At 44.4% G+C, this 24264-nt stretch overlaps 1 protein-coding gene and 1 pseudogene across 1 annotated transcript; one reads left to right on the top strand and one right to left on the bottom strand.

Annotated features, from left to right (window-relative positions):
- Positions 1 to 13871: 13871 nt before the first annotated feature.
- LOC105298537 lies at positions 13872 to 14891 on the bottom strand (annotated as a pseudogene).
- Positions 14892 to 19891: 5000 nt separating this feature from the next.
- GNLY (granulysin) lies at positions 19892 to 23907 on the top strand. The gene is made up of 5 exons (XM_011369813.1): positions 19892 to 20032; positions 20884 to 20987; positions 21446 to 21547; positions 22626 to 22794; positions 23625 to 23907. The coding sequence occupies exons 1-4, from the start codon at positions 19981 to 19983 to the stop codon at positions 22788 to 22790; spliced, it is 423 nt and encodes a 140-aa protein (XP_011368115.1). The 5' UTR covers positions 19892 to 19980; the 3' UTR covers positions 22791 to 22794; positions 23625 to 23907.
- Positions 23908 to 24264: the final 357 nt, after the last annotated feature.

The following is a 24264-nucleotide window of genomic DNA, read 5'->3' as shown; positions in this document are numbered from 1 at the left end:
CTGCCAATCAGGGGGCTTTTGAGCCTCCACATCGGGCCCACTTATCTGGGTTATGGGAAGGAAACTGAGGCAAGGCCAGGGAAGTCAGAGTGACTCCCTCCCTACTTCACCCAAGGCCTCTTGGGCTTCCTCTGCTCTTGAGCAATGCTCTTAAGAGCTTCCTGCCTGGCTCTTGACTGAGGGCAAGCACCGGAGGTGCCAACCAGGGACCTTCCTAGGCCACCCTGTCCTTATGTTTTTCCTCAGAAAACGCCTCTGTTTCTATGGACACATGTTTGGCCTTAGCCAGAAGAGTGTTTACATGAAACAAAGAGAAAACAAAATGTTAGAGCGTCTGAGACAGGGATGTGGGAGCTGAGATTTCCAGAGTGGCTCTTGGGCAGCCCTACCCAGGGGATGCTGCCGTGTCCCTACCCAGGGGATGCTGCCATATTCTGTTTAGCTAATGGTTTAGGAGAAAGAAACTGTCCTCTGCAGCTGTAGAGGCTCTCAGATCAGGCCCCACTGGGCAGGGCACACCCAGGAAAAGTGTACCATCTGACATTGGGGCAGACGCTATTGTCAGTGGAAGGAGGAGAGCATCAGCTCATTGCCACCACCTAGGTGGTCAGTTTGTCTGATTACCGAGGAGCCCTTTAGACTCTGGGAAGTGCTTCAATACTCATGGTGCAGGCAGGGCAGGAATTAGTACCATGATGAAAATAGTTGGACACAGTGTGGTTAGGTGATACCCTTGAGGCCACACAGGGATTTGTGTAGTTTCTGTTGGCCTCAAGCCCTAGTCAACATGACAAATACAGTTGCCATGACGGGAGTTGACCAAGAGTGTGTGTAAATGTGTGACCAAAGATTGGGAACACTGTGAGTTGCATACAAGCTTGTGAAGGTGGGACTGGAATGTGCTTGTGGTTTAAACAAGTGAGCCAAGCTGTATCCAATGTGGATACAACCAGGCCAGGCTGAGTAGAAGAGTGGGGATTGGTAGATGCTTGCCTGCAGGACTGTATTGGTTAGGGTAGCCTAACTACTGTAACCAAGAGCCCTGGAGTCCACAGGCTTCCCACAGTACATATTCATTTGTCACCCATGTCACAGTACAGAGCAGATTGGTCTCGGGTGGGGCGGCTCTGGTCAACAAAGTCATTCAGTGTCTCAGGCACCTCCCTGCTGCTTGTCGTGCTGTCCTCCAGGGCCTGGCATCCTCCCCGGGATCCGGTGCATCTGGCTGGTGGGACATAGAGAGAAGAGTGGAAAACAGTGAGGGGGGTTGTGAGTGCCAGACCTGGGAGTGGTGTCTTTCATTTCTGCCATCAGTTCATTGGCCAGAATTCAGTCGCATGTTCCCACTTAACCATGGGAAATGCTGGCAGATGTAATGTCCTGTGTGCTCAGGGGAAAAGGGAAGTGGACTTGGACACAGAGCATTGTCTCGAATCCTCCAAACTGAAGACAGACTATATGTTTATGTAGAGTTCTCTGGATAGTGGTTCCAGGACTCAAGGAAGGATCAGTATCTGTTGAGAACTGCCATGCAAGTGCATAAAATGAGGGAAACACAAAAAGCCAGACATTGGCCAAGCTGCCCTGGCCCTGGGCCGGGGGAGTATATCCCACCTCATGGTCCCTGGGCTGGGTCCCCACTTCCCCTTGCTCTGATGCCATCCTCATCACAATCTCTGATTCAAATCTGGCTTTTGTGATGTTGCTCTGGGACTGAATCATCAGGGCCTATGACTCTTCCCCTCTCCTATCCCCACTCTTTCTGTCTATTTATCTATCATCCATCTATCTATCTATCTATCTATCTATCTATCTATCTATCTATCTATCTATCTATCATCTATCATCTATCTATTTATCTATCATCTATCCATCTGCTCAGCATTCCTAGGCTGAGGTGCTAATGGGTGTGATAAAGGGGCCCCATGTATAAATGTAAACATATGTGTATCTACACACATCCTAATAGTGTTTTTATTAAAATGTACTGTTTTGTTACCATGTATCTGTCACTATAAGAGCTTCCAAACCTGTAGAGAATTTTTATGAGTTTATCTGAGCCCAAACTGACAGCATATGCTGGGGAGAAACATCTCAAATAATCTGGAGAATAACAATTTTGCAGTTTCTTTTGTGCATTTGTCATTAAAGAGGGAACTTAAGGCAGATTACATGAAGGTGGGAGAAAGCAAGGCGGGGATGGAATTATAGGCTAGTTAACAAGATTATGCGCTCTCTTGAGGGTGGTTATGTCTTCAAGGGGTATTGCTTCTGCTATTTCAGAGGTGTGTTAACCTAGGTACACAAGAACAGTAGACAGGGCTGGCTTAAAAATCTTTCACACTAAAGAAGCTATAGGCCTGAGGTGTGACTAACCTTTACCTGTCCAGTTAGAAATTTATGACTTATTATAGCATTCCTTTTTGTCCATATAGCTTATTAATATAGTGTAATTTTTTTCCATATCAATATATAAATGGCTGCTTTATCATTTTTTTCATCTACCCCTCCCACCTCCTTCCTCTTTGGTAACCATCAACTTGTTCTCTATGTCTATGCGTTTGTTTCTGTTTTATTTTGCACCCCACTGTTTCATTTGAATTTGAGTGTGGTTTCTGGATTTTGGGTAGAACTCATGGGAATAAAAGGCAAATGCCACCTTGGGAGGCCTCATGATAGCCTTTCTTGCACAGTTCTTTCTTTCAAAAGAAGGAATTTTCCCTAGGAGGGTGGGGGAGGAAGGGCAATGAAACTTAGTTTATAAAGAGCATTCATTCATTCATTCATTCATTCATTCATCTGACTAAATAATAATGATCTGGGAGATGGGACCACAGAGGTCACTGTCCTCTTGGACTTGCAGTCTCTTGGTGGCCACAGCAATCAGAGCAGGGGCACTGCCCAACCTAGTGGGAGAGAGGAGACTCGAGGGAGTGTGGGACGGCTGAACAGAGACTGGAGGAAGCGTAGAAGTTGGCCTCATAAAATAAAGGGGGAGGATTGGGAAAGGGCTCCAGGTGGGGGGTGTGGAAGAAGGATGGGACAGGGGCTGGGACAGGGATTATTTTGTCCTAGTTTGATGGAGGAAGCAACTGAAGCCCAGCTTCACAAACAGTTCAGAATGGAGGCGAGCTTAGTGGGGAGTACTGGCCAGACCCAAACCCCAGCTCCCTGGTCTGTTCCTGAGTAGCCCACATGGCCCTGCACCCTGGTCATCAGTGGGCACCAGGATCCTTCTCTTTTCTTTCCACTGTCCCCTCCAAAGCTCCCTGAGAGCTTTCTGACACTAAACAGCCAATGGGAGGAGAAGGCAATGTTGACTTTGACCTTCCTCACATTCCCTTTCCCCTTTTTCTTTATCCTGATGTTATGGGTTGAATTATGCACCCCTCTGCACCCTGCCCAAAGAGATGCTGAAGTCCCAATCCCTGGCTTCTATGAATATGACCATATTCGAAACAGGGTCTTTGCAGGTGTAATCAAGTTAATGTAACAGAGTGAAATGCTTGATCTCTCTGATTCCATCTTGTTCAAGCCTGCTTTGTTCTCATGGCCTTCAGGCTGATAGCTGCTGCTTAGTCTTGCATATAGACACGCAAATCATTAGAAAAATTCTACTTGCAGAGTGAAGAGATAAGGGAAGTTTCTATTGTTTATTTAAGATTTGTGGGAACCTTGTGACTGGACTCACAGCAATTAACACAGTCTTCCTCGGATCATTGCTGGCATCCAGATGTCTGTGGACGTCAATCTCCTTTTGCTCTTCCCACCTTCTTTTCCTTTGACATAAAAGAAACCTGGACTTCGTGCAGTCTTAAGATGGATTTGAGGAACCACTGGGGCTCCTGTCTTCTTGGTCGGTATCTTTTCCATCAATAAACCTTTCCTCACTCCAAACTCCGACATTTTGAGTTTTGGCCTTTCGAAGTGGTGGTTGCAGGGACTTTGGACTGGAACATTAAGATGAGGTCATCCTGGATTAGGATGGGCCCTAACCCAATGACTGGTGTCCTTATAAGATGAGGAAAATGTGGACACAGAAAGAACATCACATGAGGATAGAGGCAGAGATTGAAGTGATGCAGCCATAAGCCAAGGAGCAGCGAGCATTGCAGTGGCCACCCAGAGCTGACTGAGGTAAGGAAGAATCCTATCCTCCTTTACAGGCCACCGTGGTTTCAGATTTCTAGCCTCCAGAACTGTGAGAGGATAAATAACTTTGGTTTTAGGCCATTCGCTTTGGTAATTTGTTATGGCAGGCCTGGGAAACTCACACGGCTGCCCACCCTGTTTCCCCTTCTCCACACCAGGAGCCTGAGCTCATAGTTTCTGAACCTGAATTAACAGTTGTCACGTACATGGCAAGCACAGTGCTGGTCGGTGCTGTTGTGTGTGTGTTCTGTGACCAAAACAACTGACCACAGCAAAGGCCCCAGGGAAGATCTGGTTTTCACATCTCAGTGCAGAGTTGGCTCCCAAAGTGTCCACAGTTGGTGGCATTTGGCTTCAGAACATCAGGGATGTTCTCTCTCAACATCTGTCAGGTGTCACTTCCCTCAGGGCTCTGACTAAAGCCTATTTGCTTATTCCCTGCCAGGAGTGCCCTTTCCTCTAACTGGACACTTTTGCAGGGAAGAAACATGACTGTATTTGTTCATTGTTGATTCTCAGGACCCAGCATGGAGCTGGGGCATGGTGGTCGCCTAACTAACTGATTACCATTTCCTCTTTTTTTTTTTTTTTCCACTAATAGAACCCACAATGTTCTGGATATTTTGGAGGAGAGCTGATTCTTTGCCCCAGCCCTGGAGATGCACCATGACTAACCAAGCTATCCCCCTTTGCCAGTAATTACTTTGGAGTAAGCAAGGGTTCAAGTTCTAGTTAACCAGACTTGATGGAAATCTGCTGGGAGCGACAGGGGTGGGTATACTTCTGGGAAATGTTTCCTTTCTGGTTCAAAGAGACAAATGGAGAGAATTGCCTCTTTTTCCCTTTGAAGATTCCTATGCAAAGATGTAGTGTTGGAGCAATGGCAGTCATTCTGTCCCAAAAAGGGAGAAACGAGAGAAGCACAAATTTAACTAATTCTGAACCTTTTTTGTTCTGCTTATACATTTTCTCATCAGATATTCTGTTACATGCAGCCCAAATCATCTTAACCAAAGGCAGAAGGAAGGAAAGATAGGAAGAAGGAAGGAATAAGGAAAGAAAGAAGGAACTAAAAAAGGAAGAAAGAGAGGGAGAAAGAGAAGAAAGAAGAAAGAAAGAAAGAAAGGGAGGAAGGAGAGAAATAAGTAAATCCATTCTTTCCATCTTTTATATGCAGATTAAATTCCATATCCTCTAAGGAGGTCTCCCAGGTTCTCCCAACCTGGAGTCTGTCTCTCCCACTTCTTGTTGCCATTGACCATCTGTCCTTCATGACAGCTCTCAACACTGTCAGGCTTGAATGTCCATTTGACTAGAAGGCCACAACCGGAGCTTCAGCCATGACCCCTCCTGGGGTTCACACACATTTGATTCTGCCCGGTGTCTGGGATGGTGGTCTTCAATGCAGAAGCATAGGGATCTGGGGAGCCTCTTGAAGAACCCTCTCCCTAAGGGATGAGGGAGTCAGCCTGCCAGACTTGTCCCTCTAAAACATTCTCGGTTATCAGAAGAGAGGTGGTGGGGGCGTGAGCTGAGCTTTTTATGACATTGGTCATCCATCAGCCCAGCCCTGCCCGCTTGATCAAGGCCTGGGCTCTAGGAAAGGAGAGAGTAGTTCCGATACCATCTTTGTGAGAAGCTGGGATGCAAGGATGCCATGTAAAGCATAACCCCAAAAAAGTAGAAAAAGTCATTTCTTTCACAGTTGACACCAGGATGTGCTCAGAGACTACCAGACATACTTGGGAGTGGAGGAGACTTTGTAAGGGATGAAATTCTTGCAATAGCCAAAAGGGAGGAACCTTGGAATTTCAAGTTATTACTCTGGCATTGACTCTATTTTTAAACCTATGTTGGGATAACCTGAAGAGATAATGGTCCCATTCAATTTATTCACTTATTCATACACTCAATTAAAATATATAATTGACAATGTGTCGGGCACTATTCCAGGCACTGGAGATGCAGCAGTGAACAAACTTGATAACATTCTTGCCTGCAGGGAGGTTCCCTCCTCGCGGGTGCTGTTTAGGGAGGCAGGTGTTTCTCTCATTGAACTGTAGGCCCCAGGGGCAGGGAACTCATCTAATTCATATCTGTGGTTCTCGTAGCATCCTTGATGGGGCTTTGTTCATAGTGGGGATGCAGACATACTTCTTGAATCACGTGGTCTTGATGGATTAATCCTGCTCAGGTTATTAAGAGCTTAACATCGATATCTTCAAAAATGGCACTTTTGCATTTTCTCCAGAAAAAAGAACTATCTGATGGCAAAGGATGGACTAAAATCAACTTGCAGGCTTTATTAAAGCTAGCAAGGAAAAATTTGACTTTGGGGAATATTTTTATTTTTTTGTTAATTAATTTCTGATTGTAAGAATACTTGTATTAGGTATTTTAATGTTACAAATAAAGGAGAACTTGATTCAAACTGACATATATGAAGGAAAGTTTTGGTTCATGTAATAGAAAAATTCAGAAATAGAAGTAGTTGTATACAAAGCTTGGTCCACAGGATTAAATCATGTCACCAGCTTCTGGTTCTCCATTCACAGAATGAAATGGGTACAGCTGTTCCAGATGTCACAGCTTCCCCCACACTGTCCAGGCAGAGAGTGGGGCTTCTCTGGGAGCTCTATGATAGTCAGAGGAAGCCTTTCTTCCATGAAGCCACAGCAAACATCTCACCTCTCACTGGTTGAAACTGAGTACACCCATCCCTGAACCCATCACTCTGCTGGGCCAATGGGACACACTGATTGGCTGACACTGATTGGCAGGGTCTGTCTCCACTGAAATGAGGGAGAGACAGTGACCTCAAAGTCTTGGTACTGACATAGAAGGAAGCGAGTAGCTCCTGGGAGGAGAAATCCACATGCAGTAGTGGCAGTGTAGAAAAGGGAAGTCCCCTGTACTAATTTCAGAGAGGGCCTCTGGTAACTTTTGGCTGCATTCTCTTCCAGGCTTTTTCCTGTGCACATTTCATCACATATATTACATGTATGTACATTTATATGGGTAGTCGGTAGAATGGCCCCCCAAAGATGTACTATTCTAGCCCCAGAATTCTGGAGTATGCTTAACTATCACTCCTGTGATTATGTTATTTATATGATACAGTTGACCTCAAGATGGAGAGATTATCCAGTTGGGCCTAACAAAATAACATGAACCCTAAAAACAGAGAACTCCCAACTGGTAGCAAAAGGGGAAGTCAGAGGGATTCAAAGCACCATTGCTGGCTATGAATATGGAGGTGGCCACGAGCCAGGGAATGCAGGCAGCCTCTAAAAGCTGAGAATGATGCTGGCTGACAGCTCGCAAGGAAACAAGGACCTTAGTCCTACAACTGCATGGATTGGGAATTCTGCCGACACCCTAGAAGAGCCTGGAAGTGGATTCTTCTCAGGGCTCCAGAAAAGAGCCCAGGCTGGCCCACCCAGACTTCTAACCTGCAGAACTGTGAGATAATAAATGAGTGTTGCTTTAAGCCATTGAGTTTTTATGATCTGTTATGCAGCAATAGAAAATTAATAAAACATCGAACTATCATTTTATTTTAAAGGAATTATTCTATGCCTAATGCTCTGTAACTTTTCTCCACTAAGTTTTTCTTGAGCATCTTTCTAAGTTAGGACTTACGGCTTTAACTCTTTTTTTATGCCTACAGATTGTTTTATATTCTGAGTTATTCTATAATTTACTTAACCATTCCGCTATTGATAGATTATTTTTAGGTGTTCAGTATTAGGAACAATACCTCAAAGAATACACTTTATATGTTTGTGAACATCTCTCAGTATTTTTAGGTAGGCTAACTCCAAGAATTGCTGAAAGGGCCAGCATATTTAAATGCATGCTGCTAGCAGCTCTTCAAAGATGTTCTATTGACCTTTGCTTCCATGAAGGAGAGGGTACCTTTCGCCTCCCTGGAATTGTGAATCTTTTTCTTTTTTAATTGTAAAATACACATAACAAAATTTACTATCTTAATTTTAAGTATATAGTTCAGTGGTTTTAAGCCAATCACATCGTTGTGCAACTATCATTACTATCCATTTCCAGAACTTGTTCATCTTACAAAACTGAAACTCTGTGTCTATTAAACAATAAGTAACTCCTATTCCCCCCAGCCCCTGGCAGCTACCATTCTACTTCCTGTCTCTATGATTTTGACTACTACTCTAAGTATCTCAGATGTGTGGAACCACATAGTATTTCTTTTTATCACTGGCTTATTTCTCTGAGCATCATATCCTCAAGGTTCATCCAATTTGTAGCATGTGCCAGAATTTCCTTTCTTTTTGAGGCTGAATAACATTCCATTGTGTGTGTGTGTGTGTGTGTGTGTGTGTGTGTGTGTGTGTGTATCACATTTTGTTTATGGACTTTAAATGTTCCTAGAATTGCATCTGTAGGTTGTGGCTGCCATCAGTTTGGAGGGAATTTCTGTCCATTGTTAGTTTATGTTCTTTTCTACTTTTCTGGCCCAGCCTCTAATTGCTTGGGCTTAAGGAGAAAGAAGTCCAGAGAGGCCTCTCATAGGCATCTGGGTCGCCTTTCTGCAGGAAGAGGAGCTTCAAGGCTCTCCTCAGTCTCCCCATGCAGGAGTCCCAAGGGGGCTAGGGTGGTTATCCTGGAACCTGTGCAAAGTATTGAGGAAAAATGTGGAGCCTGAGGAAGGCATCTTGAGGAAGGACGGGGGTGCGAGGAAAGAGACAGTCAGGCAGCTGGAGAAGGAGAGAAGGCCCCAGGGAGCCTCGTTGTTGGAAATGCCTCAGGACATGGGAGGGAGTGATCATAGCTTCCACAAAAGGGAGAGAAGCTGATTCCTGCTGGAAGGGTGCCAGCTGCCATTTCTTCAGGGACAAGTGTCTTTCCTGGGGAGATTGGTGAAGTCACTATATCTAATGGAGCCCTGACTCTGGGACCAACGCCGTGCTGGACACTGCGTGGGGACAAAATCAAAGCAGTCACCTTGCTCTTAGGAAGTCTGATGTCTTGCTGAGAAAACACAACAAACACTTCTTCAGCCACCAGGAGGCTCAGTGTCAGGAAATTCTGACCACAAAACCCCAAGGCTTCTGTGGTTTAGGACTACAAATATTTGTTTCTTCCCCAAACTCATGTGCACAGTGGGTGACCAGGAGCTCTGCTCATCACAGCCACTGGGACACAGGCTGACACACAGCCACCATCCTGACCACTGTCGCTCACCAACCAGGGAAAAAGAGGACTCTGGAAGGTCTCATACTGGCTGGCAAATGCTCCAGCTGCGGGACACACTTCAGTTCTGCTCAGATGCATCTTCCAGGCCTGGCAGGGCCCCGCCTACACATGAGGTGGCCAGGATGTGCAATTCTGCCACTGACCAGATGGTGAAGACAGGGAACAAGGTGCAGGAGCGGTGGCGCTGAGCCCTGGGAACACACCTCATTTCTTGGCGGCTTTAATGTGCTGAGCACGAGCACCTTGGGGGTTCAGTCTCTTTGCACGCCAGGTCCTACATACCTACAGATGTCATCGTGCTCTGTTGAGAAAGGCTCTCTTCTGTTGCTGGCATATTTTTAAAAAAACCCTCCCGTTATTTCTTGTAGCAACAAATACCTGCGCCTTTACAGCATCTTAGCCATTGTTTCTGTTTCCACTTATTTGTGTGACTGTCTCCCACTGAAGGTAAGCTCCATGAGAGCAGCCTCCACGTTCGTTTTTACTCACCTTCCTATCCCTCGTACCTGGCAGAACACCTGGCACAGATGAGTAGACATTCAATTAATATTTGTGGAATGAATGGGTGTGGTCTGAGGCCAGGTCCTGGGGCAGGGTATGCCCTGCTGACTGGTTGGGGGACTATCCAGGAGGCCAACTGCTGGGAGAGACCTCCTCCTAGAGGAAGAGGAAACTAGCTCAGAGCTTGAGTCTGCAGCGGAGTCCCAGTGTTCCAGGCTACTCAGAGTGTGGGTCAGTTCTAAAAACGGCCAGGTGTGCCCCTAGCCCAGACCCCAAGGATTCTCGACCAAGTTCCGCGGAGACGGATGTCTGTGAGTAAACGCTTAAAGAGATGCTCCAGACAAAGCCCTGGGACATGTTGGTTCATGAAGCCTAACAAATTGAGAAGCTAGAGTGGCACGAGGGCTTCCCCTCATTCCAGATAGAACACTCAGTGCTTTGGGGTCCCCAGGGTGCCAGGGGACACAGCCCAGCTTTGCACCCCTGGCAGAGATGGCCACATCCAGTAGGACCTGGTGGCAGTGCAGAGGGAACAGAGCCTACCACCAAATCCTCTGAGGCAGAAGGGGAGCAGGTGTTGCCACACTGAAGCTGGCCTAGCTTGTAGGTGAATGAATCGCAGACATAGTTGGAGGGCAGTTTTAAGAGCTATGAAGTCCTGCAGTAGCCCTTAAGGTAAAAGACAATAAAATATGGTTAAATGTCACTATCCTGAATTCACTCACGTGTTGGTGTACCTGGGGAAACTAGGTTAGTAATGAAAAAAAAAAGCAAATACAGGTAAAAGATTGGCAGGATATATACCGTTTTGTTGATAATGACTATTTCTTGGTAGAATTATGTGTGATTATTACTCATTGTTTCTGTACTTTTAAAAAAATGGGCCTAAAAAATGAAACATACCACTACTATTAAAAGTCAGCAACTTTTCATTGAATTTGATAGATTTTATGTTTGGCCACATCTTAATGCTCATATTGATTTCTGCAGACCTGATACATACACTTCAATAAAAGTAAAATGGACATAAAAAAATGAAACAAAAAAACACATCCCTCCCTCCTCAAGTGTATATACTAGCAAACAAGCAGCTATTAGAAAACAATTCAAGTTAGTATGGATTCTACCCTATGTCGGTTGTGCGGTGAGGCAGGGCTGGTGCGAATCAACAGTACTCAGGGAGAAGCAGATGCCCCAGACATGGAGGGTTGGACTGGGCCGTAAAGTTCCCGCAGGTGAGAGCAATGCTCCCAGTCCCGTTCCATGAGGTGGCACTGGATGTGGCAGGAGCCAGGTACCAGGACACCCAGCAACAGAAGCCAACATCCAAATGAGGTTGCAGGGGTCATCTGGGATGGAGCAGGTAGGTGTGAGGTGGGGGGTGGGAGGAGAGGGTTAGGAGTGGGCTGTAAGAACCCCATTTTGAAGGCCTCTACATACAACGTCTTGTCAACCCTAGAAGCCAGAGATGGAAGTTGTCAGTGACTTTGGAGCTTCAGAAAGGAAGAAGCCCATGTAGGAGTGGTGCTGTGTTGGGAGAGTATGAGAAGTTATTCGAGGGAGAGCAAAAGGTGGACATGAGGAAGAAAAGGTGATGTAAATGAATTGACTTCTGAGAGCAGAGGCCTGGGTGAAGGCTGGGCCTCTCTTGTGGCCTGGAAACTTAAGAACTGGTTTTGGGCAGCTCAGATGAGGTTTGCTAACCCCTTGAGAAACTACTAATTTTTCCTTTGTGTCATACTCTGAAGTGTGACTCAGATGGGTTGGCCATGTGGTCAGGAGTATAATCTCAGTTCTGATCAACAACAAGGAGAGGTTCAAGAGTCATTCCTCACCATCTGATTAGTCTTTAGTTGGTCGTAGTGGTGCATTCAGGAGTTTCTGTCCAAGACACAAAGCAGGCATGCCTGTCATTTCTCAACCACCAGTCGAGCTTTCAGTATCAGCAGGCTAAGCACCAGAATGGGCCCTTAGAGTCAGCTCATACATGAACTGTCTCTGTAGCATCTATTTTAGAAGGCATCCAGGGAAGTATATCCAAAATGGTGAGAGAAAAGTCTACCATGTGAGGCTCCTCTAGTCATCCATCCATTCATTCCATCCATCGTGAAGATTTTCTTCCTTTATTTCTTCCTTGCAGAACAACTCCTGCCAGCCAGCCAAAAAGACACAAGGGGGTAATGGGCATGATCACTTTCCTGATGACTTCACAGGTGTATGGACACATGTGTCAAAACTCATAATGTTGTGCACTTTAGATGTATACAGGCAAGTGTACTTTAATTGTATCTCAACAAATTTGGAAAATAAAAGAAAGTGGTTAGTGTGTTATCAGCAGGCCAAAACTGATAACAACTCAAACATCTATTAACAGGAGAATGGATAAATTTTGGAATATTCACCATAGAATAGTGCTCAGCAGTGGAAAAGAACAAACTCCTCATATACGCGACAACATGTGAGGAGTTGTCACATACACACACACTGATGTTGATCCAAATAAGTCAGACACAGGAGAATCCATTCTGTGTGATTCTGTTTACATACATTCCAAAACCAGAGAAAATGGATCCGTAGTGTTTAAGGGTATATGCTTAGATGGTAAAACTACAGAGAAAAATAAGAATATGATTATCACCCAGGTCAGGATAGGAGAAGAGAGAGGGGGATGGGAAGGGCCCCTGGGTGCTGGCAGGGTTCTTGGCCTGGGTGGTGGTTACACAGATATTTGCTCTAGAATGAACCAGTAAGCTGTCCATTTTGTTTTGTGCACATTTCTGAATATGTTTTACATTTCATAATTAAGAACAGAGCAATTGTATATGTACAATGCTTGTATGGAAAGATGAAAAAGAAAGTTTTAACAGTAGTTTCCTCTGAGGGGAGAGACTATGAAGTAATGGGAAAGTGGGGGCTTATATTTGTTTTCTTTATGCTTTTAATAACTAAAAAAAAAAAATTAAACTTTTATGCTGTTTATAAATAAAATTCGAAACTTTAAATCATGAACTCATAGATGATAAAGGAAAGGCTCCCCAGCTGCAGGTGCTGAAGTGAGGATCTAAGCAGAGAAGAAAGAACAGGCAGGGTTTATATGTGAATATGTGTGTGTGGAGTGGGAGGTAGGAAGACGAGGCAGAAGGGACTTCAGGAAGATTCAAAGCGTCAGAAAGACTTGGTCTGCGATTGCTGGTTTTGAAGATGGAGGGGGCCATGAGCCAGCTTAAACCAAACTTAAGAAGCCTTTTGGTACTAGAAATGCTCCTGTCCCTAAAACTTACATTTCCATGACTGTGCTTGCCAGCAAAAACAGAAGGGGGCAGAAATATGGCCTTACGGTCAGCTTCCTAAATCCCATCTGAGTGCATCTGAGTGTCGAACCTGATTTCACATTCAGATCCAAGTTGCAGTGAATTCTGGGAAGTGCAAGTGGATCTTCCCACCTCCTACAGCTAGAAGAAAGGGAAAATGAGTGAGAGAGAGTCTAACTACAGTAGCCACCTGAAGGTCTTTGTCTTGCTTTCCCTTCCTACATTCACATTTTGGGAGGTAAGCTGCTGCTGAGAGTTCGTGTGTGTGTGTGTGTGTGTGTGTGTGTGTGTGTGTGTGTGTGTTTTAATTCAATAAAAATGTTTCAATTTGTATCTTAAAGTTGGCAGCGAATCTCATAGTTAGAGATAAGTTTGCATCCGGTAGTTTTTTGGGTAGCAAAGATCAGTGTGGTTAAATGTTAACTCATTCACCTTTTGTGTTGATATCAAATTAACATTTATACAATTTTCCTGAACAAGTATAAACACTTTTCTTGGAATTATTTTGTTTTTAAAGGAAAACACTAATAAATAATATCATAGACACAAAAGATACATTATGAGAAGGTATGAAATTTAGAGGGGAGGAAGCTTTATTTCAGTTCATTTTTCATATAAAAAATATGTCCCGAATCATCACCATTTCCCATTTTAAAAGTTATGTTTCTTATTGTAGTTTTAAGTTTCAATTAGCTTTAAAACTAAATTGTAAAAACATGAACAAATTGTTATTGATATAGGATTTTTAGTTTGCTAAGACTATGACTTGTAAGGGGATGAAGCAGCATTTCTGGTTGACGAATGGAACCCCAAGCAATGTGATGTCTCTTAAACTAAGCTTGTGACAATTAAACCAAACAACTGTAGCAATGAGAAAACTATTGACAAAGCACAATCAGAGAATGTTCATCTCAAAATACACTGGAGGCTGTACTTTAAGTAAAAAGATGATTATTTGAAGTAGTATAAATGCTAACCAGGTACCAAGGCAACAGAGTATGAACTTGGGCAAGATTATTTTTTAGAGCTCACGTTATAACTGCAGTGGGATGAAAAGGGAAACTAGGGATAGTTTCATTCATATAGTTATCTTAACAGCTTATACAAAGGCCATAACTTCTGACCACCGGTTATATAGCCAAAAAATAGACCATTACTGTGGAAAATGACAGCCAGTCATTTTGAGTGATGATGTAGAAGAAACATTGATCAGAAAGATACATCCCGTGCCTTCAGGCTGCGTCTCCCAAAACATAAAGACTGAAATTCAAATTAAAATTACTCTAAAGAAATAAAAATAATTTGACACCAAAATGGAAACGTGGTGATTTTAGAGAAATAATAACCTATACGAGCTATCAGAAAACTAGATAAAAGCAAAAAGCCCTGAGTAAATAATTTGAGTAAATAGGCAGATGTATTTAGCAAACCCGATGTGTAATAGTACAAAATCCCCAAAATAGGATGTAATGGAAATGTCTACCAAAAGGGAAAGATTGATGAATGCTAGTGAAATGCAAAATATTCCTACAGTTTTGATCAGTGCCTTCTCATTCCAAGAGCGAGGGTCTTTAATAATACTTTTCCAAGTATAAGCAAGAATAGCAGACTGTTACCATCGAGGGGCTGGTTTGTTTTATGTAACTGGAATTGCACAAAGCAGTTTATTTTCACCCTCTGCTTTCTCCACTGGGTCATTCTTGGCTGATGATCCCCCTTTTCATTTCAGTTTTATTGCCTTCAATTATCTTTCAGTTCCTTGAGTTCATTTTGCTGTGCCACAAGGCCATGGAGTAAGCTCCAAGCCACGCACGCAAGTGTGAGACAGAGCAAATGTGTGTCCTCTTCCCTGCACCTTTCTCCTCTGGCCGTCCCTGTGCTGCTGACCTCATAGGTGTCACCAGCTCCCCACGCTACCCTGGTCACACTTGATGTCCCCGCATTTCAGAGTTCTTCCTAAAAAAATTTTTGACAGATATAAAAGATGACTTGTAAAACCAGAAGACTCATGGTTGAGAAAGTGATTAGTTTTTTCTATATGAATTTTCAGTTCTAACAAAATTGAAAATAAGAATTACAATGTGATATTTTATCAAAATAATTTATAAAGTATTATATTTAGTATATAGAGTATAATTTATGTATACTTTGGTTTATAATGTACTGCAGTATAGAAAATATCTGAAGTATAATTTTAAAGTAAAGTAATGTCAAAGGAAAATCTGAAAAAGAAAGCTTCGGTAGTTAAACAACAAAACACTAGATGTTCAGGTCAATAAGACAGAATAGATAGCTCAGAATTTGATCTTATGTATAATAGTATAAGATAAAAGAATCATTTCAAATCAGTAGGGAGGAGGAGGGGAAAATTTATACAATCAACGATTTCAGATGAACTGAATCCTATTTTGAAAACTATAAATTTCGTTTTCCCATACAGTACAAAAATGTTACAGAGGATTAAAGTGTTATATTAAAAATATACATATAACTGCAAAAATTAGAAAAAAAATAATTATTTTCTAGGGAAAAGGGGGTAATGACAACTTTCTAAATGGAAAAAAAGATCTCTTAAGGAAAGAGACATATTTGACTATTGAAAATGAAAAATTTCCATACATAAGAAAAAATTCACCAAAGTTTAAAGTTTAATCAAGAAGTGACGAAGTATTTGGAGCAAATACATCATACCGTTAATATATTTATTATATAAAGAATTCTTACAACCAAAAAAAGTAGAGTTCAATAGATAATGGGCAAAGGGACACAAAAAGACAATTCCCCCGAAATAAATTTAATAGTAAAAAAAAAAAAGGGAAAATATTAAACTTAATTTGTAGTTGTAAGTGGAAATAAAAAATAGCTGCTGTTTTTAACAGTAAAAACTCATTACATTTACAGATTAAAACTGATAATATTTAAATGCTGGAGAGAGTGCAAGGGACATTGTACTGGTGGTTTAAACGGATAGAGTCTTTTTGGAAAGTATTTGATAATGTTCATTAAGAACGGTAAAATTGTTTGTAACTTAAGAATATTTTAGGTAATCTTTTTATAGAGATATGATTTGCATATAGTGAAATGAATAGTTCTTAAGTGTGCAGTTTGATTAGTTTTCAGAGACACATACACTCATGGAATTCACACCCCAATCAAAATATAGAACATTTCATCACCTCAGAAAGCCCCTTTGTGCACTTTCCCAATAATCCCCACGTCCTCTTCTCATCTATCATTTTTCTGCTTTTTTTTTCCACCTCAGATGAAATTTGCCTATTCTAGTACTTCATATAAATGGAATCATACAGACGGTAGTCTCTTGTGTCTGACTTCCTTTTGATCAGTGTTTGGGATTCGTCTATTTTGTTATGTGTATCATTAGTTTGTTCCCTTTTATTGCCAAGTAGTATTTACTGTACACCTTCACCTTAATGTTTATCCGTTTACCTGTTGATGGGCGTTTGGGTTATTTCTAATTTTTAGCTCTTATGAAAAAGTTTTTGTAGCATTCTTTTTCTTTGATTGTTTTATTGTGGAGAAATGTGTATAACGTAAAAAATTTTCCCTTTTAACCACTTTAAATGTACAATTTGATGGCATTAATTATATTTGAAATGTGCAACCATTACCACTACCTATTTCCAAAAAAAAAAAAATATTTCATCACCCCAAATAGAAACTTTCTCATTTCTTCTCTCCCTAGCCCGAATTTCTAATCTACTTTCTGTCTCTATGAACTTGTCTATTCTAGATATTTCATGTAAGTGATATCATACAATATTTATCCTTTTGTGTCTGGCTTGTTTCACTTAGCATAATGCTTTCAAGTTTCATCCATGTTACAGTATGTGTTAGAACTTTGTTCCTTTTTATGGCTTAATAATATTCCATTGTGTGTCTATATACCACATTTCGTTAACCCATTCATCTGTGGATGGACACTTTGGTTGTTTCTACTTTTGGCTATCGCGAATAATGCTACTGTAAACACTGATAAATAAATATCTGTTTGAATCTCTGTTTTTAATTTTTCTGGGTAGATTTCTAGGAATGTAATTGCTGGGCCATATATCTGAACATTTTTGCATAGATGAAAACACATGTTTTCATCTAGTGTGGGTAAAGATGTATAAGTGAAATTGCTGGCTCATAGGGCATGTGGATGCTTACCCCCATGAAAAACTGTCATTCCAGGTTTCAAAATGATTGTGCCATTTTATACTCCCACAAACAATGTTTGAGGTACTAGTTGCTCTACATCCTCATCAACATTTAGTGTTGTTTTGTACTTTTTTTCCCCCTCTATGTGCCAAATGTTTAATATGATTTTTAATATCTCACAACTTGGCACAATAGGTATTATTATTTATTTTAAAAATGAGATATAATTGACATATAACACTATGTTAGTTTCAGGTATATAACATAATGATTTGATATTTGTATATACTATGCCATGATTACCCAGTGAGTCTACTTAACATTCATCACCACACATAGATACAAATTTTTTTCTTGTGATGTGAACTTTCAAGATTTACTCTCTTAGCAATTTTCAGATATGCAATACAGTATAATTAACTATAGTCGCCATGCTGTACAGTGCGTCCCCAGACTTATTTATTTAAAACTGGAAGTTTGTACCTTTTGACAGCCTTCACCCATTTCGCTGACCCCTTCCCACACGTATAAGTGAGATCTTTTTAATTATAGTCATGTTGATGCCATCATCTAATTGTAGTTTTAATATAGAATTTCCTCATGACTTAGGATATTGAGCACTTTTTCAGGTGTTTATCGGCTATTCTTATCTTCCTTTGTGAATTAATGTTCAAATATTGGATTGCTTTATTATTAATGAAGTAGTAGTTGCTATGATAAAGAGCTCACGAATAAAGACCCACATTTATATGGCCAGTTGATTTCTAGCTAAAGTGCCAAAGCAATTCAATGGGAAAAGGAAAATATTTTCACACTTGATCTGAAATAATGGAGCCTCAACCCAGCTCATTTGAGACAAATTGTAAACCTAAATGTAAAAGTTAAAACTATAAAACTTCTAGAAGACAGTAAGAGGATATCTCCATGACCTTGGAGAAAGCAAGAGTTCTAGAAGAAGATATAGAGAGCAAAACCTTCATATAGGAACTCCTGGGGGCCTGGGCTTGACTTGCAATGGGCCAGTCCACGGACTCCAGGAATGGGAAGACAGTAGGACCTGCCCAGGTGTTCTTGACATGGCAACCCTAAGGCCTGAGTGGAGGCTTGTGATCAACTATAGGAAATGAGTCCTATATGAACACTCCAGGCAAGGACTTACTGGAATATCTGGTCTTACTGAATACCCCACAACAAAGAAAGACATGAGTCACCTTCCGGGGCCTTTTCCTTATTTTTAATGTGGTTTTCACACCTTAGACCAAGGTCTCCACAAGTGCTTAGAGCAGAGGAGGCCTGCTGAGAGGAGAGGAAGCAGTGCTGGAGCTGCCTGCAAGAGGGGTAGCTGCTCTGCACTGGAAACCTAGAGATAGAAACAGTGCGGAGTGTGGGAAAAACTTGGAGTTTGGAGTCAAATGGACCTGGGTTCAAATCCTCAGACCAATCCTCATGGAGCTGTGTGTCCTTGGGCAATTCACTAGACCTCTCTGAATCCTGGTTTCCTTGTGAATTCAGTCTGATACCATTTGGTCTGAGGGCTGTTCTAGGCATGGAGGGGAGAGGCAATCCTACCTTCAAGCAGTCCACACATAGCTGGACACAAGTGCAACATCTTAAACTCAAATCTTCACAAACAAGCTCCTAACTTTCCTGCTTCAAAACCCAGTCCCTCAGCCTCCCAGACCTCAAATATTGTCAAACTTTTGCTTCCTCTCTCTTCTATTTTCTATATCCAATAAGCAACAAAGTCCTACCAATTATTCCTTCAAAATGCCTTTCAGGAAGAAGGTAAACAATAAATAATTTTTAGTATAAGTATTTTCCATGCAATATGTGAGACATACTTACACTAAATTTTTCTATTATATATCTGATATTCAAATTTACTCGGGCAGCCTGTATTTTTATGACAGATGAGGGCCAACGACCTTCATGACACAGATAAAGAGTCAGTGGCCCAGGAGTTGGGACAAGAGGCCCAGCCAGGACTCATTCCCTTCCCAATGGCTGTCTCTCTCCTTTGGCCAGGTTATTGACAGGCTGGGGCTGCACCTGGCTCTGAGAGAGAGCCCCAGCCTCCGTGATGGTGGTGAGAAGGCTGGTGGGGGGCTGGGGGAACTTGCTCATGCTTGGGGTTCATTAAGCCTGAGAAAGCAGGGCCGAGAGGAGCTGTCAGGGTCTACACTGAGAGGGCCTTTTTCTACATCTGGTAGTGCTGCAGTGGAGTCCATGGCTGTGGGGAGAGCAAGGGTATGAGGAGATGGCTGATGCAGGGACTCTGCCTAGGCCCCAGGCAGGGAGAGGAGGAGGGGAAGAAGGGGCAGAAGGGGCCAAGTGCTGGCACAGAACTTTCCTTTCATGACCACATCTCAGCAATGTGCCTCTCAGCTCGGAAAGCTCTAGTAATGTGGGGATGTAGTGGGGGGTGCGTGGGGGGCGGGGAGGGTGGAGCTTCTGTGGTACCACTCCTCTCCCCACACTTCTCCACAAGTTGATGCTGGTGTTTGTGGTAAACCCAGTGACATGGGGAGGTGGCCTAGCAGAGGAAAGGGACCTGGCAAGGTCAGACTGCCGGGCTCCCAGGCTCCATAAAACAGGGCATCGAGGCTACCTGGGCAGCTGCCTCACCATGGCTTCCTGGTCCCTCCTGCTCCTTGCCCTGGAGCTCCTGGCCACCCCAGGTAAGGACATCACCCTCAGTGCAGACCCCTCAGCTCCCCGCACCCTCACCAGCTTTCTCGCTGTCATCACAAAAGCCTCTCCCTCAGAGCCAGGTGCAGCCCCAGCCTGTCGGTGACCTGGCTGATGAGGAGAGAAGCCAGTGGGAAGGAAGGGAGCCCTGGCCGGTTCTGGCACCAGCTGTGCTTATCACGCCGGGTGGCACGGTCCCCTTCTCCTTCTGGGTCTCTGACTCTTCGTCTGTGCCGTGGAGGTTATTGGCCCTCATCAGAGGATCTGATGTTTTTTCGGGGCCACACTGGCTAAAATCATGACAGGGCTTGTGAGCAAATGGGGACCTCTCACTGTTCAAGACTCACACACCTCTCCCTTCTCCCAGGCCCTGAAGTCATTCTACGATGCTCTAAGGGCTTAGCTGAGGGTAGGACACTTCTGGAAGGGAGAATGGGTTGGGCTGTGCCACCTGACAGAGTTTGGAAGGAAAGAGTAAAAGAAAGACAATCCCTAGAAAGGAGATGGGGAAAGAAGTTTCCCTGCAGACCAACCCCCAACCTGTGTGTGCGCGTGTGCGAGTTGGGAAGGGGCATGTGAATACAGGAGACGGGGTCGGTCTTTCCCTCTGGCTTTCCTGAAAAAGCTTGAAAGTGTTTTTTTATTTGTTTTTTGTTTTTTCCCTGAGAGTGGGTCAGAACAGCCTTAGGGCTGAGAGGCAGGAGAGGGCCCCCTGGACTCTTCACAAGGCCCCACTCCTGTCCTGGGCCCCGGGCACCTCCTGGGCTCCCCACTAGCCAGGAGAACTGACTTTCCCACTCCTTCCACCTAAGGAGGAATGCTGAAGCTATTTCTTCCCCAGGTCTGGCCTTTACTCATCTGACCCCTGAGCACCATGACCTGGTGATGGCTGACCTGCATGATGGAGAGCAGTTCTGCCAGAGTTTGGCCCAGGAGGGTCTCCAGGTACACAGCTTTCTGCTCGCCTCTCACAGTCCCTCTCCTCCCTGGGTGGTGCCAGGGGCGAGGGCTGGAGGTCTCTAAGGGATAGGCGGAGGAGGAGAAGAGGCTGTGAGCTTAAGACACTGCTTTTGTTCATACTCATGCCTGGTGGTGGTAGGGGCGCCACGATAATCTGGCTGGGCCCTCCACAAGAGGGATCTCTGGGGTCTGCTGGAGTATGGAAGAGGCATGCGTGCTGCCCTGGGAGGTGTGGGTGTGAGGCAGAGTCTGGGGTCCCTCAGCCCCTCTAAGACTACTAGAAAAGTGGGCAGGGGCCAGCAGCCTGGTCAGACCCTTCAGGACAGAAAAATCATAAATGATCCTGCTGGCCTTGAAAGCACCCAAAGGCCCCTTCCTGGGGCCCTTCCAAGGGCCCTTAGGGTGTCAGAGAGACCACCTCGAGGGGCTTCCTTTCCTGACAGGGTGATCTGCTGATCACACGGGAGGGGATGAGCATCAACTGTTGGTCTTGTACGAAGATAATCCAGAAGCTGGAGAAAATGGTGGGCAAGCAGCCTGACAAGGTGAGGCTTGTGGAGCCTTTGGCCTGCTGGTCAATGGAGTGGCAGCCCAGGGCAACAAGCACATCTGCCCAGGACGGGGACACTGGGGAAGGGCTGATCTCCATTGGGCCAGAGCTTCTCAGCAGGTCTCCTCACATGTCTGTGGATGGACTTCAGAGAACTCTGGGAAATCGAGACACTCTGGGGGTGTGAAAGTGGGAGGAAAAGTGTGCATAGTTTCTATCCAGTTCTCAGGACAGAGCTTTGAGAGGCTGGTTCCTAGGGACCTGAGTCAGGACTGGTAAATTCCAGACCTGCCACTTCCTAGCTGCCAGTAATGTGTTCTGAGCCTCGTTTTCTTATCCATGGAATGAGATGGATAATAATTCTTACCTGGCAAGTTGCCCAAGCTTTTTAAAGGAGCAGAAGGGTGGGATGTGCTCAGTGCCACATTGGGCAATGAGTAAATGCTCAACAAGTGGATATGTCACTACCAAGAGCCATTGTTTCTCCTTTCCTTCCCTCCTCCCTCCCTCCCTCTTCCTTCTTCTTTGCTCCTCCAACCTGGTCAGCATCTTGGTACTGTAGGGCCCACCCTCAGCCCTGAGTACTCAGATGTATCCTTCTCCACTGGGATGGCAGCAGAAGATGTTTTAAAATCAAATGTGCGAAGGCTCCAAGCTCTGATTCCCTCCTAAACTTCTCCACACACCTCCTGTAGGTGGAGAATCCAGCCAGTCCCTGAACTCAGGAAGCTACATAAGCAGAGCCTTTAATGAGGGTCTGGAAGTCACAGGCACCATTCTCCATACAGAAGACAGGGGCAGGTGTACAGGGGGCTGAAACCCTAACGAGGCCAACTGTCCTTCTCTCAAGAGTCCCTACTGGCCAAGCTTGGGCCAAGGCCTTGGGGACTGGGAGTGGGGGCAGGTCCTGTCTCTCGATTCTCTGTTGTCCTGGCCACCTGGCACCAGCTTCTCGCACCCAGTGCTTCCATTGCTAGAGCTGCCCAGGCTTCAAGCTGCTGGAGCCTGCAGGATGGCAGAGCTGGGCAGGGCTCACCATATCCCTATGTCCTCTCATGGCGCTGCCGCGGCAGGACAGCATCGCCCAGGCTGCGTCCCGAGTGTGCAGCAAGATGAGGTTGCTGACAGGCCTCTGCAAGAAGATCATGAAGACGTTTCTTCGTCGCATCTCCAAAGACATCATGGCTGGCAAAACACCCAGTGAAATCTGTGTGGACATCAAGATGTGCAAACCTTGAGCAGGTGAGTGCAGAAGTGACAGCATTCCCGGAGATCTCCAGACAGCCTGCCCAAGCATGTGTGACGTGGTTTAAAAACACAAAAATACGTCTATTGTAGAGAACTTCATAAGCAGCTCATACGTGTCCCTCTAAGCTTCCTTGTTATGACACATTACTCCTTCGCTTCCAATACAGGAAAGTGTGCAGAAGTTGAATAAGCGGGCTTTAGCTAGAAATGTTTGAGAAATACTCATTAAGAACATAGAGAAATACTCATAAGATCTTGGGGCTTTTTACCTCAGGCAATTCTAGTGTAAAATTAGATCTCCTTCTCTCCTCAGCTATGTGACCCTGTGCAAATAATTTAACCTCTGAGTTCAGTTCCCTCATCTGTGAAGGGAGGATTATAATCCTTATTTCTGAGGTTGGAATGAGGACAGAATGAGCTCTTCATGTATAAAGAGCTTGACACCCAGGAAATGCCTTCAGTCTGGGATGATATTCAAGAGACATTAGAGCCATGATCAAACTCCAATCCCCAGCCCAGCCAAGAGCCTTGAAGACAGAAGCTGAGGCTACATCCTCCCCTGTGATCCTAGGGGCCTGAGAGCTTGGCTTGGGAATCTCACTAGGGAGGGAGGGCTTTCCTGGCTTCTCCCTCCAGGGCAGTTGCGGTTGTGCTGGAGAGGACAGGCCATGGCTGCAGAAGATGGGCGGGAAGGGGCCCATGATTGGCTCTGGCAGCTCCTCACTGATGCTTCGGGACTTGATGCTGGCAGATCCAGGGTTGCCCCTTAGTGTTCAGTCCCCATCATTTCCTGTCATCAAGGCCTGTGCTTTTTATTTTTAAAGCTCGGCAACACATACAGCCTCCCGACTGGCTTCAAGGCTGCGAATCTGGTGTGTTCAGCAGGAACAGGTGACTCTGAGTCTCCATTTACCCTGTAGAGCCCACACATTCCACAACTGGCTCTTCTCTCCATTCCAAGTCTCGTCTGGGCCTCTGGGGCCTCTGATCCCACCCTGGGGAGAAAGCACGTGGCCAGCTCCTCCTTCCTAAATCCAGAGTCTGCCCTCCGTTTTTGCTCACCTCACTCTTCCACTGCCTTCCCCTCTCAGGAGAATAAAATGTCATGCAAGACTTTCGTGCAGCGTCTTTTCCTTTGGTGGGTTTAAGGAGAGGGGCTCAGAGGTATGCTTGGATGGCTCACCCATTCATTCAGTAAATGTTTGTTCTATGTCCCCCACACTGCTCTAGATGCCAGGGACCTAAGGGTGGACAATACAACCCTAGCAGTTCTCACACATGTAGTCATGAAATACTGATTGAGCATGCACAAGAGCTACCCATTAATATAAAGGCTGAGGTACACAGCAAGTACACCCTCAGAAGCTCTCAGAATGGCTGGGGAGACCAGCAGGGTCATAGTCAGAGTTCTTTTGGTCATAAGGGACAGAAACCTATCCTTTTGCTTCTCTTGGCAGCCAGCCT

The sequence above is a fragment of the Pteropus vampyrus genome, unplaced genomic scaffold (genome assembly GCF_000151845.1).
Source record: "Pteropus vampyrus isolate Shadow unplaced genomic scaffold, Pvam_2.0 Scaffold156, whole genome shotgun sequence".
NCBI lineage: Eukaryota > Metazoa > Chordata > Mammalia > Chiroptera > Pteropodidae > Pteropus > Pteropus vampyrus.
The sequence above is the reverse complement of the archived record's forward strand: the minus strand, read 5'-3'. Positions and strand labels throughout refer to the sequence as shown.